Here is a 20779-nt window from a genome sequence, read left to right as displayed (position 1 = left end):
ATTTATTTACTTATTTACTTATTTATTTGAGAGAGAGAGAGCATGAGCAGAGGGACAGAAAATCTCAAGCTGACTTGACATGGGGCTTGATCTCACAAACTTGAGATCATAACCTGGGCTGGAACTAAGAGTTGAAAGTTTAACCAACTGCACCACCAAGACCCCCCTTTATTTCTGTGCTTTTAAGTTTTTCTCCACTGCTAAAGACAAGTTAAACTATAAAACATATGTCACATATAATGTTATTTTTTAAAGAAGGAATTATTTTTCAGTTGAAGTTTCAGGTGCTTGGCTCTCTCTTTGCATATGACTATTAACAAGATTTAAAGTGCTTCTCTGTGGCCAGTACCTTGTGGAAAATCTCAGATATTCTACCTTCTCTGTTAGAACATATTTTTATTTATAGAGATTAAGAATAACATATTAAACAATTAGGTTTAACTAAGAGTAGAGTTTAAGGATAGTTAAGTGTGAGTTGGAATAGTGAGAGGAGGCCAAACTTCATACAGTGGTAGAAGATTGATGGGGGACAAGTTGATGACAGGTCTGGTAAACATATGAAGTGATGACGTAGAAATGTTAGCCACCTTATTTGTTTGTTCTATGTTTGACTTGTCATTCTTTTCTTTTCTTTTCTTTTTAAGTAGGCTTCAGGAGCACCTGGGTGGCTGTTGGTTAAGTGGCTGCCTTCAGCTCAGGTCGTGATCTTAGCATCCTGGGATGGAGCCCTGCATTGGGCTCCCTGCTCAGCAGGGAGTCGCTTCTGTCTCTGCCCCTTTCCCCTGCTCCTGTGCTCTCTCTCTCTGTCTCTCTCTCTCAAATAAATAAAAATAAAATCTTTTAAAACAATAAAATAAAATAAAATAACATAGGTTTCATGCCCAGCATGAAGCCCAGTGTAGGGCTTGAACTCATGACCCTGAGATCAAGAGCTGAGCTGAGCTCATGAGTGGGATATTTAATGGACTGAGCCACCAAGGTGCTCCTATTTAATGTGATGTTAATTTCAGTGTAATAAACAATGTAATGTAATGTTTTCTAATTGCTGTGACTAGGACTTCCAGTACTATGTTGAATAAAAGTGAAAGTGCACATCCTTTTCTTTCTCGTGACCTTGGGGGATTTCCCCTTTAAGTATGGTGTTCACTGTGGGGTTTTCATAGATAGCCTTTATTATGCTGAGGTATGGTCCCTCTAACCCTACTTTGTTGAGGGCCTTTATTATTAATTGATTATTTTTTTAAAAGATTTTATTTATTTATTTGACAGATAGAAATCACAAGTAGGCATAGAGGCAGGCAGAGAGAGAGGAAGGGAAGCAGACTCCCTGCTGAGTAGAAAGCCCAATGTGGGACTCGATCCCAGGACCCTGAGATCATGACCTGAGCCGAAGGCAGTGGCTTAACCCACTGAGCCACCCAGGCGCCCCTAATTGATGTTTTTCTGTGTCTATTGAAATGGTCCTATGGTTTTTATCTTTCTCTTATTGAAGTTATGCATCACATTAATTAATTTGCAAGTATTAAAACCACCTTTGCATCCCTAGAATAAATCTACCTGATTGTTGGTGAATGATATTTTTTAATGCATTGTTGGATTCTGTTTGAGTAGCAACCATATTTTTTTAGTGCCAGAAAGCGTGGTAATGTATTTCTTTAAATGAAAAACAGACAAAAAACAGGATGTGTGCCAACTTCTAAAATTCATTTCTTAAAAATTTTGTCTTCCAGGAATCTGTCTTAAACTATCGGTTAGACCCTCTTGGCATTGTTGATGGTTTCACTGCTGAGGTAGGGGCAAGTGGTGTTTTCTGCCCCACACATTTGACTCTTCCTGTTGAAGTGTCATTCTACAGTGTTTCAGATGATAATGCTCCCTCTCCTTATATGGCAAGTATTTTAAAAATTGTCTTTGTCTGCTAAAATCAACCAATTTAATGACAAATGTCTTTACAGAGATTTAAGCCTGCTTTCTCAAAATGCTTGAAACAAAGCATTTCCTAAGAGAAAACTAAAGGCTGAATGAGACTAAAATACCAGAGTGTTACTTCACAATCATTGACTAATCCATCAAAAACTAATGATGTACTACTATATGTTGGCTAACTGAACATAATTTTTAAAATGTTACCTCACAACCTCTTTTTCGGCTAGCTCTAACAACAAATTTCCTCTTTTGCATTTGAGGCTCTGCTGAAAATTGACTTGCTTTTATGTGATTTGAAAAATGAAAAACTACTAGTGGCACTATAATTTCATATCTTGTTGAGTTCACACAAATTCTCAAGTGCTTACTGTGCACCCTGGTCCCACAAGTGTTGCCTTCCCACGTGATCCTCATCTCAGGAAGATTTAGTTAACGATTTGGTGAAGACGATTTCTGTGAGACCCTTTTACCCCCTTTCTCCTATTTGTATTGAGACCATTTTTTTCTAATCCTAGAGTTGATTTCTAATCCTAGCTATTTCTGTTTCCATACGTATGTTCTAACAGGGAGAGTAAGATAGCCAAGGGTAATTTAGAGCAGTTTTGAGCCTTATGATCCTATGATTTCATCTTTACTGTTTTTGTTTTTGTTTTTGATTACTTGAGGATAAAACAAGCCTTCAACTGTAAAAATGACACAAGGTCCAAGTGTATGTTTAGTTTCAGCACTTTACAAAAGACAGAGATGGAGAGGAGACTAACAGTGCAAGTCTATAAGAAGTTTACAGTAGTGGTATCAAATAGGGAGTCAGATCTGTGTTTTCATGTTAGGTCTTACTTTGAGAAATACAAATTGGTGTAGTTACAGAATTTTACAGCTCCGGCCTTGCTCCTTGAATTTCCTAGCTTATCATATGACCTTATTGATTGCTCTCCTAATATCCCTCTCCCCAACCTTCTAGATTGTCAAGGACTAAAAGCTGTAAAAAGAGAATTCTGTGCAATTAAGAAACAACAGAGAAAATGAAATTATACATTTTGGGGGACCTAAATATAGCCTGTTCATTATTGGTCCAGTTTGCTCAGGAAAATTATTTTAGCCTTACTGCATTCTAAGGGTGAATTTTTTTTTTTAAGATTTTATTTATTTACTTGAGAGAGAGCAAGTGAAAGAGAGCATGAGCAGGGGGAAGAGCAGAAGGAGAGAGAGAAGCAGACTCTTCTACACTGAACAGGGAGCCTGACACTGGGCTCAATTCTAGGACTCTGGGACCGTGACCTGAGCCAAAAACAGGTGCTCAACTGACTGAGCCATCCAGATGTCCCTGAAAATTTTATTTAAGAGCATGACCAGTGTTTCATACTTATATTTAAAAACAACATTGTGGTGTCTGCTCATTTATTCAGGTTTTCTTTCCCCAATAACATTTACAATTATGGATCCATAGTCATAAAGATGCACAACAGTAACTATGATCTAAAACAAAGATCCAGGGGTGCCTGGGTGGCTCAGTTGGTTAAGCGTCTGCCTTTGGCTCAGATCATGATCCTAGCATCCTGGGATCGAGCCCCACATTAGGCTCCTGGCTCAGCAGGGAGTCTGCTTCTCCCTCACCTTCTGCATCTCCCTTTGCTCATGCTCGCTCGCTCATCGCTCTCTCTCTCTCTCTGTATCTTTCTGTCTCAAATAAATAAATAAAATCCTTTAAAAAAATAAAAAATAAAACAAAGACCCATTCCTTCATAGACCTGCCCAATTATCACAAAGCCACCTGATATTCATTTACCATGGAAAAATGTATCTACTTTTCCGGTATAATTTAGAAAAAATAACAGCTAATTTTGGATAACCAGTAACATGGAAAGTACAACTGATGTAAGTTTGGTATCAGAATAAATGTATCAGGGCACCTGGGTGGCTCCGTGGGTTAAGCCGCTGCCTTCGGCTCAGGTCATGATCTCAGGGTCCTGGGATCGAGTCCCGCATCGGGCTCTCTGCTCAGCAGGGAGCCTGTTTCCTCCTCTCTCTCTCTGCCTGCCTCTCTGCCTACTTGTGATCTCTTTCTGTCAAATAAATAAATAAAAATCTTTAAAAAAAAAGAATAAATGTATCATTCTGGAGTGCTTACAATATTAAAATAGAACTATGAAAGGTATCCATCAACAAGTCTCATCAGTTTCACATATTCTATTGACGTTTAATACTGAATGGAAATGTAAAGTCTACAATATTGTAATCTGTCATAATGTACAAAGTCCCCAGTGACTGTTACAATGACTTAGAAACAAGATAAAAGAGCAAATGGCTGGAAATCAGCTCAAGTAAATATCTTTGAGTAAAATTTACAAACAAGAGAGAATTTGGGGACGCCTGGGTGGCTCAGTTGGTTAAGCAGCTGCCTTCGGCTGAGGTCATGATCCCAGCGTCCTGGGATCGAGTCCCACATCAGGCTCCTTGCTCAGCAGGGAGCCTGCTTCTCCCTCTGCCTCTGCCTACCATTCTGTCTGCCTGTGCTTGCTCTCTTCCCCCCTCTCTCTCTGATAAATAAATAAAATCTTTAAAAAAAAAAAAAAGAGAGAGAGAATTTGAACTCTGCTTTTAAAAAACAGACCAGCATTAATCTTTGATTTTAGCTGACATCTAAAACACATAGGATTAAGAGATACAAGGTTTTGTCACTTTGTCTCCAGAAAGTACACACAAATGATTATAGCTTTTGATATGGAAAGGGTATGAATCAGGTTATTGAGTTGGCTTAGTCTGTCCTTTCAGAATCCCTGACTTGCTGTTCTCTGATAATATTCTTCAGTAAACTTACCATTATGTAATTAAATTTTTTCTAGGTTATTTTGTTCATTAGGAATGGGTTCCTTTTGTAAATGACCTAGTTCAAATCTTAGACCACAAATCTTTCCTACTAAATAAAATTAATCTTGTTTCTTCAGGGATTCTTTTTTTTTTTTTTAATTTTTTATTTTTTTTAAAGATTTTATTTATTTATTTGACAGAGAGAGATTACAAGTAGGCAGAGAGAGAGAGGAGGAAGCAGGCTCCCTGCTGAGCAGAGAGCCCGATGCGGGACTCGATCCCAGGACCCTGAGATCATGTCCTGAGCCGAAGGCAGCGGCTTAACCCACTGAGCCACCCAGGCGCCCTCTTCAGGGATTCTTATTTACATTTTGGTAGTTTAGTATATTTTCAAAAGATTGATCACATTTTGACAAGAAAGTATATATCACAGACCAGCAGATCTGAGACACCTTGGGATCTCTCATCACAAATAACATAGATGACTCATAAACATACAATTTGGCACAAGGACTGAAAATTCTGTCTTTGTGGTATAGAAGTGGTACAGAATTTTTTTCATTAAATAATCACTTACAGATTAGCTCAAAGCCACATAATCTCTCTCCAATTTGAGCGTCAGTGGTAAAAATGCTATCCAACAGCTACATAACAATATTTCACTGTTTAGAAACTATTGAATGGTGGGACCAGGTAAAATGTTCTAAGGAATGTATGCCAGTGGTAAATTCATGGTATGACTTCAATTATCATCATATTAACAGGACCATATATATTATTTTTTGTATTTGTAATTCACCAAATTAAGATAAACTTCTTTTAGTTTTACTTATTGCATAGTCTCTATAGCAGAGTAATTTGAGGAGTTTTTTTGTGTGATTTTGACCCAACTTAGTTTACCTTAACCTTCGTATTCCATTCTATAATGCCAGAAAAAAATGTATTTTTCTTCTTTATGTTAAACACTATAATTTTTTATAGGTAGATACATTAATATGGTGACCAACTAAAATAATGAAATTATTAAAATATAACTAATAATAAATTAGTAATAATACTAATGAAATTCCACATAGTTTCCCAATTTTATGTAAAATTCCTAATTTATGAATGCCCCTATTAGTCTTATATTGCTTAGAAATAGTTGTAAATTGTTGGCATATACTCTAAGGTCTTAAAAATATACATACCGTCTTTATAAATTGATTTAGTTACTGTTACCATGTTCTGAAAGCTATTAAAGTTAATAAAGGAATAAAGCTACTAAAGGAAATAAATATAGTCTTTTTTTTTTTAAGGATTTTATTTATTTATTTGAGAGAGAGAGTGTGTGAGAAGGAGGAGGGTCAGAGGGAGAAGCAGACTCCCCTGCTGAGCAGGGAGCCTGATACGGGACTCCATCCTGGGACTCCAGGATCATGACCTGAGCTGAAGGGACTTGCTTAACCAACTGACCCACCCAGGTGCCCCTAAATACAGTCTTTATGGTAGTTTTTGCCCCACCAGTTCTCTTAAATGTATTTAGGGGAAGGTAGCAAGGAAAATGGTAATGTGTTGCCTATAGCAATGTGATTATAAAGATAGCTATTATTTGGTTATATTCTACTTTCTTTTTCTGGAACTAGGAAGAAGAGGGGCATTATATACCATTGCTTTTTTTCACATAAACAAGATATTAAGAGAGAAATTGTTTAAAGCTTCATTATTGCTTTAATTAGGAATGCAGTTTTTTGATAGGCTGTTTTTCATGCTTTAAATGACCATGTGGTAAATCAGATTAGACAAGAACAACCTATGTCCTTTCAGTGACCATTTCCACGAATATTTCCTAATATTAATGTGTTAATTTAATAGTCTGAGGTTGGCACTTGACTCACATAGCAGAGTCTGGCCCTCCTCTTTACGTTTGCATGCTTTTTTTCACCCTCCAACCCTGGTCTGCCTTACAAATAACAGAGATGTTTGATGGGACAGTCCTGTTTTATATTTACTTCTACTGAAGTTTGACATGTTTTGGCATGTACAATATAAAATGTTAGGATATGAAATGTAGAACATGCAATTATTCTATTTAACTACTTGAAACTGTTACCCCAGTTAAATGAATCAGCCTTCCTTTCTGAAAGCTATCTAAGAATTAAATAGCACAATTAACCACCTGTAGTCATTTGGTCATCTTGCCTATCTAGAAACTTTCACATGTGCAATTCTAACTTTCCTTGTTTTAATTTATGCTTGTTTGCTGTCATTTGGGCTTCTGTAGTGACTAGAACATGCTTCTCAGAAAACTACTTAGTATAGAATGGTAGTACTTCTCAAACTTTAATGTACATATGATATCATCTGGGGGATCTTAAAATACAGCTTTGATTTGGTAGGTCTAGGGAGAATCATAAATTGTACATTTCTAAGACATTTACAGATGAGTCTGATGATGCTGGTCTGTAGTCAGAAATCCATATATTAATTTAACTCACCGGCTGAAGAATTAACTTCACTGTTGGCTAAGACTTAGACCCGTTTGCCTTCCTGACTTCTTATATGTCCAAAGAACAGTAAATGGATTGCTTCTTCATTTCCATCCTCCCATGTGATAACAAGGGAATAATCCCATTTTCTCCCTTATCTCCCTTTCAGTCAAGGAGCTTCTTATTTCTGGTTTTTATATCTTAATATAAATTTCAAGCAGTGTAATGTTATATATTAATCATTGTAACATCTCCAGGAAGAACAGTAATCCTTTCTGGACCCTCACTGTTCCATACTCAGAATGTACCTATCGATGGGAATATTTTTGCATACAAGTCAAATTCTAAAATGTTAGTAATTACATGGTTTATTATTTTTCATCTTTTATTTACATGTGCATCAGTTTGTACTCAATTTGTCTTCTTTTATTTCAAGGGTGTGATTACTTTAGAGTCCCTTGGTAAAAGGGGTTATCGAGTACCTCCTTCAGGAACAATACAAGTGGTATGTGTTTTATAGCCTACAATTGCAATAATCATTCTCTCACATACATATAGAACTTAGCCCTTTCTCCTGCTACTGCTGCTGCAACAACTTTGGTAAGTAACAGTGGGGCTGCAGCTTTCTTTGGAGTTTCCCTGCTCTGCCCCAGGAATGGCCATGTGGGGACCTTCATAAAAGGAAAGCATAAATAATCTAATGAAGGTGAATGCTTTAGAAAAATAGTATACACCAGTTTACATAACTTGAATAGAGCTATTTTCAGTGTAATTAGAACTAACATTACTAGTGCCTTCTATTTAATATAATTAGCCAGACTGAGATTGACCTATTTCAAAGAAGACAAGAAGACCTCAACTATTAGTAATGCTTTGGCAGGAAACCTTGGAAAATAAAATTATATGATCCCTAGTGTAATAATTTCAAAGTTAATCTAAGATGGTTATTAAAAGTAGAAATGTAGTCTGACAGATATGAGTGCAGAGAAGGCACCCTCTCTTTTGGTCTAGGTGTTGGTCTTGTTTTGGCTCAGGAAAATTCCTCTAGCCCAGAGCAGTCATTCATCATTGGTCTTGCATTCTCAGAAGACTTATTTGTTACCAAGGTCAGTTTGTGATTGAGTTCATCTCCAAGTCAGACCCAGGATAATCCTGCAGGCCCAGAAGTCTTTTTCCAAAGCTGGAGCTTGTAGACTAAAAAGAATCTAATTGATATTTGTTGGTTATAACTCAATAGAGCTGAAATTTAAAGAGGAAAAAATACCTAGCTAAGTTCCTTACACTCAAGATCTGATCTAATTCAATAAGCCTTCTTAATTGATGTCTTTTGGCCTCATTGTGATCACCAGACCACTTTTACTCATCATCATTGTTCAAATACAGCAAGGGCTCTGTACATTTATTTCCTGTCTCACAGGGATAAAACACAGTACTATGTAATACTTATGTGTGCATATAATGCAGTATATACACATATATAAATTTTACCAAGAAAAATCACTGCATATTAAAGTAATACTTCTATGTTAAATGCATTTCTTGAATTTAAATGAGTGATAATCTTCTCGTTCTCTCACCTCTGGCTACGTAGTTCGTGTGACAGAGTAGGTCACTGGAAAGCTAGCTATCAGTTGTCATAATAATGACCCAGAGGCAGCATATTCATACCTCTTGTTTGATAACAGCCAACTTTTAAAATGATTAATTTTAAATCTGAAACTTAGGCATGTCTTTCATTCCTTATATAGTTTAATTATGTATAAACATGGTTTGAACTCCTGGATTGCTAGTTGTTGTGGTTCTTGAATGTATTAGCCTTAATCTTAAGACTCACTAGATTTCAAAAGTTGGATCATAATATTGATATATTTCTCATTTTGATTCAGTGAGTGATGTCCAGTGCCACGGATGAGCTTCTGAAAGCATGGGCACCAAGTTACCTATTGATGTGTTGGTAATTTGGTTAAAGTCAGATCAGCAGCTTGGGATCTTGTTTAAAAATTAGTACTTAAAAAAAATAATATTCCTTCAATTATTAATAGCCATGTATCAGTTGAATTTAATTCAGTCTTCACTAAGGATACGTATTTTGGTCTATTATGGTATTGGTGATTTTTTAAAAGTTTAGTGTCACTACAGTTTTTGCAATGAATCCAACTGTAAGAACATGAAGTATTATTCATCCTACTTTGTAACTAATAATAATGAACTTTATTTTCTAAACTCAGAAAAATTTCCAAATAAGGGAATTTCTCTTTTTTGAGAACACATTTTTAATTTTATATAACTATATGTACCTAATATACCAAAAAGTCTAGCTTTACCCAGCTATTTTTAAATTTTTCTATTTACTCACTATTAAAAATGTAAGGAAATTAATATTCTGAGTATTTCGCAATTGACACACTTTAATAAAGCTAATGTTTGAAATAAGTGAACTGGAATGTTTTAATTCAGTAAGGGTGTATTTTGCTTACTTTAGTGGAAGCATTTCTTAAAATCTGAACAAAGAGTAAAAGCTATGTATTACCTAATATGAAATTTGTGGCTAAAAATTTTGATTTGTTACAGGATTTTGTATTATTGGGAAATAAAAATTGAAACTTTTTAAAAAAATTGAATATCATGTCATAAACTTTTAAGATGTTATTAACTTTAATTCCCAAAACTGAATTATATCCACTGGGATTAACTTATAAAAAAAACTATTTTATTATTGGCACAATCATTTTGCATCAAATCAACAAACCACTTTTTAAAGAATAATTTTTATGTTGTTTCTTCAGACCTTATTTAATCCTAATAAGACTGTGGTGAAGATGTTTGTTGTGATATATGACTTACGAGATATGCCAGCCAATCATCAGACATTCCTTCGACAAAGAACTTTTTCTGTACCTGTTAAACAAGAAATGAAGAGAACTGTTAATAAAGAAAACATCCGACATGCAGAAGAACGGTTATTACGCTACCTCATACATCTGAGGTAATGTTTCAAATATATATGAAAGTATGTTACTAAAGAAGAACTTCAAAATTGTTGTCACTTGGACTAGACCAGTATCCTTTGGAATTTGCTTAATTTGGAGACTTTTCATATGCTAAGATGCAGAAAAAACATAGCATATCTTCCTGCAGTCATTGTTACTTGTTGAATTAGGAGAATTTTCATTTATAGCAATGTAATGTAAAATATTTTATATCAAAAAAATGCTCACCTATCTGGGGCAGTGAAACACATTTTGAAACCAATAGAATTATTATATGAACTGCATATGCAGCTCTATATTTTCTAGTGGCCACATTAAAAAAAAGTAGTGAGAGAGAGGAAAGATGAATATATTTTATTTAACTCAACATATCCAAGTGTTAAAATCTGAATATATAATCCACATAAGGGCGTCTGGGTGGCTCAGTGGGTTGTCTCTGCCTTCATTAAGGTCATGATCTCAGGGTCCTGGGAGCAAGCCCCGAATCAGGCTCTCTGCTCAGTGGGGAGCCTGCTTCCTTCTCTCTGCCTGCCTCTCTGCCTGCTTGTGATCCCTCTCTCTGTCGGATAAATTAATAAAATCTTTTAAAAAATTTATGAATGAGGTATTTTTACATCCTTTTATTGTAAATGTTTGAAATTAAATAGAGATTTATAGGAACAGTACAACTCAATGTGAAGTAGCCACATTTTAGGTGCTCAGTAGCTACATGTGGTTAGTGGCTACTGTATTGGGCAGGGAATGTTTTTAACTTTCATTCATTCATTTAACAAGTATTTGTGTGTCAGGTATGCTCCTGGGCACCGGGGAAACAACAGTGTGAAAATCTCTGTTCTCAAAGAGTTTATATTCTAGTAATTCCATCAGAAATAACCTTTTCCTCTGACTTTTGCTACCCAGGTCACAGCACTAGGTTGTGAGAAGCTGTTTGTCGTTGAGGTCCAAGTTGCCAGTATTCTGGGACTAGGTTTTCTGCCCTTAAATCCTAGTGTAGCTCTCAGGCAATGAGCAAATCTATTGGTTAATAGCTGAATAGCCTTCCCCCCTGCCCCAAGATTTTATTTGTTTGACAGCACAAGCAGGGAGAGCAGTAAGCAGAGGGAGAGGGAGAAGCTCTCTTAGCAGAGAGCCCAACATGGGGCTGGATCCCAGGACCCTGGAATCATGACCCGAGCCAAAGGCAGATGCTTAACTGACTGAGCCACCCAGTTGCCCCTGAATAACCTTTTGGTTATAGCTCTGTTGTTAGTAATTTTCTGACGTTATTCATAGTAAGTTCTCAGTCATATCAGTGAGACTAAATCATTTTAGCCTAACTCCCTTGCTCCAAAAGTTGCTATTCCTGAGAAGGAGGCACCTCTCATCCAGGGCCCAGGCAGAAGACCTTTAATCTGCTACTGATGGGGACCACCAGCTATCTTTCAATAGATCTACCTTGTGGTGGTCTAGAATGAATAAAGAGTTGTCCACTCAAGTCTCATACTTGAAAAAGTCTAGTACTGCTTAATTGGTACTTTTGCCTTGGGGTCTTCTGCCTGGTGTTCTGAATCCTGGGGACATGTTAAACTGGCTCAGTGTTTGTTTTGGGGGGAGGGGTGTGGTTTTTCTTTTTTTAAGATTTTTATTTACTTGTTTGACAGAGATCACAAGTAGGCAGAGTTACAGGCAGAGAGAGAGGAAGAAGCAGACTCCCTGCTGAGCAGAGAGCCCGATACAGGGCTCGGTCCCAGGACCCTGGGATCATGACTTGAGCCAAAGGCAGAGGCTTAACCCACAGAGCCAACCAGGAGCCCCTGTGTTGTTTTTTTCTTTTAAGATTTTATTTATTTGACAGACAGAGATCACCAGTAGCCAGAGAGGCAGGCAGAGAAAGAGAGAGAGGGAAGCAGGCTCCCTCCTGAGCAGAGAGCCCGATGTGGGGTTTGATCCCAGGACCCTAAGATCATGACCCAAGCTGAAGGCAGAAGCTCAACCCACTGAGCCACCCAGGTGCCTCTGGCTCCATGTTTTTAAACCCAACTCTACACTACCTGTTATGAGCCTGATGGGAAGTGTTATATAGATTGTGGAATAAAAATCTGAAAACAGACTTGGAAGACTTTAAAAAGAGAAATGGTATGAAATAGCAGACTGTAAGAATAGCTCTCAGCCCAATCTAGATAAGATTCAACTCTCTACACTTCCATTTGATACCATTTCTTCTGAAGTTTCACCACCATAGCACAATATTCACTAAGATAAACCACCCCAGCCTTTATAATCCCCACATAGTGATCAGATACTTTAAATGCTGTAAAGAAACTTCTTTGGGAAGTATACCACTTATGTATGAGTATGTTCTACTTGCTAAAGGTCTCAGTTTGCTCCTTCAGATTAAAAAGGTAAAAAAAACTTCAGGCAGAATGGAAGAGTAAGCTGACATTTGGCTCACATACAACTGACCACCAGATGTTTCAGCTAATTTAGGAGTAAAATTCAGAGACCCATAGAGTATTTCTGCTATGCAAAGGGAAAATGAGAGAGATTAGCAATAAAGAGTATGTTTGTATGCTTGACTAGCTTCCAGACAAGTTTATAGGACAAAAGACTCCAGCCCCTGTATTATGTCATAGATACTAGCAGGGTATCGTCACAGTTCCATACACAGTTGTGATACCGCTTTCATTTCACTACAAACTTTTGTCTTTTTAATGATGTTTAGGCTTTATTTAGCTACTAGCCATTACTAATGATAGCAATAATTCCGCTATACTTGATTATTTTCTGTTGTGACTTTTCAAGTTTGGAATCCTTTTTAATGTACTCAAAATTGGGAGAGGGCAAGTTATGTGAAATGGATGTGACTAGAAGATGCTAGAACTGCAGAGCCCAAATGTAGTGTGATTGACTAACATGAACTGAAACTTGACACTGTAGGTGAGGGAAGGTGCATGTGTTACGGTGTCAGGGATGAAAGTAAGATGGTATGGGAAACAAGCTTTACAGAAAGAAGCGCCTCTGATCATATGAGGAGGAAAGGGAGTGTCGATTGTTCAGGTAGTGAATAATAAGGGGGAAACACTTAACTAGGAACTAGCAGCACAAACTTCGGCAATAGGAGGCTAAATAAATATCTTGTTAAAGAGTCATTCTTAATATTGTAGCAAGACTAATTCTTCCTGCTTTCAAAATTCAAATCCTCAAGTTTGTTTGTTTTAAAAACTCAGTGCCTACAATGTTGCATCTTTCTGTTTGCTTGTCTGTATAGGTTCCAGAGTTCTAAATCTGGAAAGATCTACCTCCATAGAGATGTACGGCTCCTGTTCTCAAGAAAGTCAATGGAAGTTGATAGTGGTGCTGCGTATGAACTCAAATCTTACACTGAATCGCCAACAAACCCTCAGTTTTCACCAAGATGTTGATAAGGAGTGACAATTTAAAGTATTCGCTCAGTACCCAAGTTGGAAAGTAAAAATTAGCGTAGAACGGAGTGTACCAATTAACAACCAGGAGAGTGGATCCTCTCCTGTTATCCTGGACCAGTTTTTATTAAAGGATTCCTGGAATGAGATCCACATATTCCAAGTAGACTGGAAACACTCATGTCCTAATAAGCCTTTTTGTACTGTTGAAACCACTTCATTGGACGTGTTGCAATAGCAAACCACCCCCCCATCCAGTTAGATTAGTGTTGACACATTTTATTTCTCAGTTATTTAATATTTAATGTTTTCCTTAATACTCAAGTGATGTTTGTCTCTAGTGTTCTAATGTAGCACAAATCCTATGTAAAATCATACTATGTATTTTTGACATTAATGTTGAAATCCAAAATATATGCACAAATCTTTAATTTTGTGTGATGTGTTTTAAGTACTATTCATTTAATTTATTGAAAATGAGAATGAAATGTTGAGCTTCTTTAAGATTAACGCACTATGCAAGCATGTGTACTTTTTATATCTCCCAGCTCTAGTTTTCACCCCATCCAGGTTGCTGTAGTCCTTTAACATGCTGTTTTGGCAGTGCAACGTGGACTAAGCTGCTTCACATTCCCTTTGCAAGTTCAAATCATTACGCCCATTGATACTCCTTCTAGAACTCCTTATCCCTAAAACAGTTCTATTTTTCCTTAATTACTACTGCAGAGGCTTTACATTAAATTGCTGTCCCATGCTAGATAACTTTTGCAAATTGTTAAAAAGAATATGTACTTTGAAAGTAAATTAGTATTTATATTGTAAATATATGCAAAAAACAAAGAAATGTGTATTTGGCTTTTATTTTTAGATGAGACATTCATGTGATTGAGTGATTTCTGGTAGCCATCAGACAGTTTCCATTCTAGCTTTATTGCAGACGAGAGGAGAGGGAAGTTGTCTTGAGCTTCTTCCCCAAGGAAATTTACCACTTTTTAAAAAGTTTTTATTTATTTATTTTGGAGAGAGAATAAGCAGGGAGGAAGGGGGGGGCAGACCCCCTGCTGAGCAGGAAGCCCGATATTGCTCAGTCCCAGGACATGGAGATCATGGCCCGAGCCAAAGGCAGATGCTTAACTGACTGAACCACCCAGGCGCCCCAAATTTATCACTTTCTTGCTCAGGGTCACAATGGAAGGAAGGCATTTGGCAGTAGGAAAACTCCTAAGCAAGGGAACTTGGCTGAGTGCAGCAAAAGCCCTCCCTTCATCCCCCTTAGAAAAGTGGTTTTAGATGTTTGTGCACTGACAATGGACAATAGGAGATCAGATAACAAGGCACACATAAAATACCAACAGGGCACCTGGGTGGCTCAGTTGGTTAAGCATCTGCCTATTGGTTTCCATGATTTCATGTGGCTTAGGTCAGCATCTCATGGGTTGAGAGATTGAGCCCCTCATTGGGCCCTGTGCTCAGCACAGGGAGTCTGAAGATTCTCTCCCTCTGCCTCTCCTCCCACACATGCGTGCACATGCTCACTCACTTTCAAATAAATCTTTAAAATAAAATACCAGCTAAGAAAAAAGTCTATTGGTATTCCATAAAGCTTAAAAAAAAAAAAAGTTGTCAATGGCACAAATTTGTGAAGATTTATTCTTAATTTTCAGACCATGGAAGCAACATGGAATTAGGACCCAGAACATTTGGACTGTAGTCCCAGCTCTAATATTATCTAATAGGACTGACTCCAGGAATTCTCTAAACTTTTTCTGGATCTGTGTGATCGAGAAAATGGGGTGAGAATATTGATAATATGCCTGCTTGTGTTCTGTCATCTGATTGTTGGAATCAATATTCTAATATATGTATCTTGATTTCTTATACATTGGCCTAAGTAAATATTGGTAATTCTATATAAAACCTGGAAAAAACATCAAGCATTCAAACTATCAAAATACCTTTTTAAAAATTATTATTGTTTCTTTGACCTCTCTAGTAATCCAAAAATTAGTGATGTATGTTGTATGCAGGTGTCTTTTTACGTGGATACCTCACTGTAACCTTTCTAGAATTATTTCTAATAACATGGTTTTCCATGTTTCTGGGCATTTTTTTCCTTTTGTAAGATTTATTTGAGAGAGAGAGAGAGAGTGTGTGCGCGTGTGTGTACGCATGCGCGCACGTGCACGAAGGGAAGAACAGAGGGAGAAGCAGACTCCCCGCTGAGAAGGGAGCCCCATGTGGGGCTCAATCCCAGGACCCTGGGATCATGACCCGAGCCAAAGGCAGATGCTTGATCAGCTGAGTCACTCGGGTTCCCCTTTTATGGGCATTTTAAAGAAAATTTTAAAATGACTGAAACCTAGGTGCATCCTGTGCTCTTGCTGCAAGTTTGTGCAAGGGAATCGTACTGAAATTTTGTCCCTCTTTTTAGGGCCTCTTATGCCTACATTGTTTTTTCCAATTGAGATATGGTCACCCAGCACCTGTCTGCTCTCACTTGCCCTGGCACTATGTCTAACATATTAGTTGTTTTCCCCACCCTTCTGTCACAAGCCGAGACTTGACCACACTTTCCTGCTTCTTCCTCTCCCTCTGACACTTTCCCATTCCACTCCTACCCCCATCCCCAACTTCTCTCTCTCAAATAAAAATCTTTAAAAAATAAATAAAAAATAAAAAGATTCCCTCCTGCCATTTTCCCCCATCAGAACTTTGTCGTTTCCAGAACAAAAGGAAAACCTTTCTCTTCCAAGGCTTCATTCTAAGGATTCCTACTCTTTGCTAATTAGTTTTGTGAATGAAGCAGTGACTCTTTATCAAACTTAAAAGATTGATGCAATACATGTTCATTATCAGATTTTTTCACATTACTTAATTATGTAAAATAACTATGTAAGTCCCTTTCTCTGTTCACCCTTTCAGCTATAACTTTATAGAGGTGGTCACTGTGAAATCTTGATATTTGACACTCCTTGTGGTCTACTACACCTAGAAATACAGTGTCAGTCTAGATGGGAAGAAGGCTTTTCATCATGGTAGGAATTCATTTTCAATTCCTAAAATTATATATGCATTGGAATTGGCCCATTCTACTCTATCATGGATTATCTATGAGAAAGATATCCTCTCTCAAAATTTTTATTGTAGTAGTTTGTGAGATATTTATTTTAAACTTGGACCCTCGGAGGAGGAAGAAAACATATGAATGCCTACTGTGAATGTACCAGTCAATGTAAACAATTTATATGTTATTTAATACTTAAAGCCATACTGCAGAGAGTATAAATCTATTCTATAATGAAAGAAAAGGAAGCTTGAAGAGCTTGCCCAAGGTCTCACTGTTAGAAGACTCAGGATTCAAATCTGAGTTAAAGCTTGTATTTTCCGTTCTACTACTCTGGAATTTTGCCTCTTTCTTCATTCTCTTTCCACTAAAAATTACAGTCTGGCATAAAACATACATTCATCAGGGTACCTTGGGTGGCTCAGTGGGTTAGGGCCTCTGCCTTCGACTTGGGTCATGATCCCAGGGTCCTCGGATCAAGCCCCGAATTGGGCTCTCTGCTCAGCGGGGAGCCTGCTTCCTCCTCTCTCTCTCTCTCTCTCTCTCTCTGCCTGCCTCTCTGCCTACTTGTGATCTCTGTCACAGATAAAATCTTTAAAAAAATAAAATACACTTTCATCAATATCCTTGGCAATAAAGTGTGTAAGTTGTGTGATGAGTGAGATATATAAGGCAATGCCTATTGATCATTAGGGGAAAAAAGACTTAAAAAAAAAAAAAAAAGATTTGGGATTCCTGGGTGGCTCAGTCATTAAGCATCTCCCTTTGGCTCAGGTCATGATATTAGGGTCCTGGGATGGAGCTCTGCATTGGGCTTCCCGATCGGCAGGAAGCCTGCTTCTCCATCTCCCACTCCCCCTGCTTGTGTTCCTTCTGTTGCTGTCTCTCTCTGTCAAATAAATAAAATCTTTTATAAAAAAGGACTTTAGGGAGAAGTGTCCTAAAGCTACTCAGAGGCCATTCAACTTAATATACAGTCAGAAAGCATGCAAATAAAGTTGAGGGAAATTTTAGGTACCCATTGTGGTAAATATTTTAAGAGATTTTATTTTTGAGAGAGCAGGTTGGGGAGTTGGAGTAGAGGGAAAGGGAGAGAGAGAATCTCAAGCAGCCTCCATGCCGAGTGAGCAGCGGAGAGCCCAATGTGGGGCTCAATCCCACAACCCCAAAATCAAGAGTCAGATACCCAAACGACTGAGCCACCCAGGCACCTCATTTTAAGAAATTTTAAAGGTTTAAAGTTTGTGGTGTCTCTTCCAGACCCCACCGTTCATCATTCTTTTCAACTCATTCAAAATTTTCCTGTTTGTACTTTTAATTCATATAAAGAACTGTCATCTTAGTCCTTAGAGAAGTGGCATCCACCAGTTTCTAGGTTCCATTTCTGACACTGAAGTTTTTGAAACTGCTCTCTCTTTACAGTTAACTGACCTTACTCAGGTAATGTTTGTTCCCTGGGCTTAGCTCACAGAAGTCACCATTTATATTCAGGGTTTTGGCTTTCTTTATCTCACTTGGCTTCCTGAGTTGATCTTCCAGACTCTTCCTCTATCTTCCTTTCATAAATGTATTCTGTTCTTGGGGTGCCTGGCTGGCTCTATCGGTGGAGTGTGCAACTCTTGAAATTGGGGTTGTGAGTTTGAGCCCCACATTGGGTATAGAGATTACTTAAAAATAAAATCTTTTAAAAAAGTAAGCCGGTGCCGCTGCCACTGCAACTAAGATGGCCAGGAGACTCAGTCTTCCTCAATGATGCTTGGATCAGGGGGCCAAGTGCTGGTTGCGTCCTTCACCATGGCAGGGGGGCACACTACAATTCTGTCCACCCTCAGCCCCTTCACCAAAAACAACACCATGATCAACCAGGCCACACCCTACAACTATCCAGTGCCCCTCTGAGATGATGGGGACATACCTGACACACCCAGGTCTCTAGCTTGGAATGGCTGAAGAAATTGTGAGCACCTCTGGTGGCATGGAGAAGGCTCCTTCCCTGGTGGACAATACAAATGTGAAAAGCTGGGACACCTGTGTGGCTCAGTGGGTTAAAGCCTCTGCCTTCAGCTCAGGTCATGATCCCAGGGTCCTGGGATCGAGCCCCGCATCGGGCTCTCTGCTAAACAAGGAGCCTGCTTCCTCCTCTCTCTCTGCCTGCCTCTCTGCCTACTTGTGATCTCTCTCTGTCAAATAAATAAATAAAATCTTAAAAAAAAAAAAAAAAACTAAACTGCAAATGTGAAAAGCTACTCCAGGGGGAAAAATGTATTCTGTTCTTGATACTTGCTACAATATCAGCAATGGTGCAGGTGGATTTCCTCTTTCAGCTGCTTGAGGAATGGTTGGGGTGGGACATTATCTCCTGTACTCCTACAAACTCTTGAGCTAGGGCACCTACACCTCTAAAAGACCACTGATCTTTTTGAAGCTATATATACACTTACCAAGTTTCAAGCCTGAAAAGTCTTGTGCATGTGTGGATCAGAATCACCAGGGGGAGCTTTGATTAAACAAAAATACTTGAACCTTGCCGCATACCTAACGAAAATCTGTTAATAGGGTTTCTCAGTGATTCTAGTTCCTGTGGCTAATTTAATTAAAATTAAATAAAATTCAAAATTCAGTTTCTCAATTGCACTAGTCACATCTCAAATGATTGGTAGTCAAATTAGAGTCATTGTTTTTTTGTGGGGTTTTTTGGTATTTTTTAGATGGGGGTAGTGGCAGAGGGAGAGAGAATCTTAAGTAGGCATCATGAGCTGAGCAGAAATCAAGAACTGAACACTTGGGGCACCTGGGTGGCACAGTCAATTAAGCATCTGTCTTCAGCTCAGGTCATGATCCCAGAGTCCCAGGACTGAATCCATCCAGGGCTTAAGCCCTGCCTGGGGCTCCCTGCTCATTGGAGAGTCTGCTTCTCCCTCTGCCTCTCATTCTGCACAATGCGCAGCACTCCATGCTGGGCATAGAGCATACATTAAAAACAAAAACAAAAACAAAAAACAAAAAACAAGGATCAGGCCGCGGCCCTGATCCTTGTTTTTTGTTTTTTGTTTTTTGTTTTTGTTTTTAATGTATGCTCTATGCCCAGCATGGAGCCCAACACAGGGCTTGAACTCAAGACCATGAGATCAAGATCGGAGCTGAGATCAAGAGTTGGAGACTCAACCAACTGAAACACCCAGGTGTTCCTGACTAGTGACAATTGTATTGGTTAGCAGAGATACAGAGTTATTTCCATCATAGAAAGTTCTATTGGACAGCCCTGGCCTGGAATATATAGATAGCACCTAAATCTATGAAGTAGAAGTGATCTGGAGAGTGTAAAACTTGAAAAAGAAGGGGATCCAAAGACAGAATTGTTAGAAAGGTAGAGACTCAACAAAGGAGATTAAGAAGGAATGGCCAGAGAAGTATCTTAGAGGTCATTGTTGATCAGAGTGCGATTTTAAACATTAAGGTACATGGTTAAGGATGCCGAAGAGTGATAGCTGGGGAAGGATGGCTTCTCGGGTCTCCACAATGTGGCACTGACCTTTGTAAATTTTCCATTGACCAAAGTCTGCCTCCCAGAAATTCAAACTTGCCCTCATGTGTGTGTCACTATCTTTCAGAAAGAGAATCTCTTTATCCAAGATCACACATACTGATTTTTTTTTTTTTACATAGTGGTCTCAGATTTTAACTCAAGCTCACAAATACATTGATACAAGATATATTCCAGAATGCTAATTTATTAATGAAAATACAACTGTTGGATGTTTCACTTAGCTTAACTAGTGCATTATCCTTTCTTCCTATAGCTCTGTAGGAAAAAAAGGCAAATTTTCAGTAAGTTACTTTGCAATTATGGAAAGAGAACCAAGAGTTGATCTTAAGAAGTTTCTCAGTTGGCCCAGCTCAAAACACTCTCAAACGATATCTTCCTCAAAGAGCTGGCCTCTTGAACTCTTGTATTCTAAGTACTTGCTTGCCTGACAAACATCTTCCTTCTTTTCTCCAAAAAACTGCAGTATAAGATTTTGTTTCTCTGGTTGCAATCCCAGTGCAATTCTCCCAGAGTGAAATTCTTCCTAGGAAACTCTGGCTGAACGTTTTGATAGTTTCCAAACTCGCGCAGAATTG

The 20779-nt window shown here is 38.1% G+C and overlaps 1 protein-coding gene across 7 annotated transcripts in view; it reads left to right on the top strand.

Moving 5' to 3' along the window:
• The window catches only part of FAM214A (family with sequence similarity 214 member A), a 95165-nt gene extending 81141 nt beyond the window's left edge, over positions 1-14024 (top strand). For 5 of the 7 annotated variants that reach the window (XM_045067890.1, XM_045067892.1, XM_045067889.1 and 2 more), the window contains 4 exons: positions 1731-1889; positions 7639-7707; positions 9989-10188; positions 13440-14024. In XM_045067890.1, coding sequence (XP_044923825.1) covers positions 1731-1889; positions 7639-7707; positions 9989-10188; positions 13440-13593 — 582 coding nt within the window. In that variant the 3' untranslated portion in view covers positions 13594-14024. Of the gene's footprint in view, positions 1-1730; positions 1890-7638; positions 7803-9988; positions 10189-13439 lie in introns of those variants that run through there. The other 2 variants (XR_006602910.1, XM_045067891.1) reach the window with 2 other exon arrangements.
• The last annotated feature ends 6755 nt before the right edge of the window (positions 14025-20779 follow it).

This window comes from Mustela putorius, unplaced genomic scaffold, assembly GCF_011764305.1.
Source record: "Mustela putorius furo isolate JIRA1106 unplaced genomic scaffold, ASM1176430v1.1 tig00003898_pilon_pilon_pilon, whole genome shotgun sequence".
Classification (NCBI taxonomy): domain Eukaryota; kingdom Metazoa; phylum Chordata; class Mammalia; order Carnivora; family Mustelidae; genus Mustela; species Mustela putorius.
Note: the sequence above shows the minus strand (reverse complement) of the source record. Positions and strands in the feature narration are given on the sequence as shown.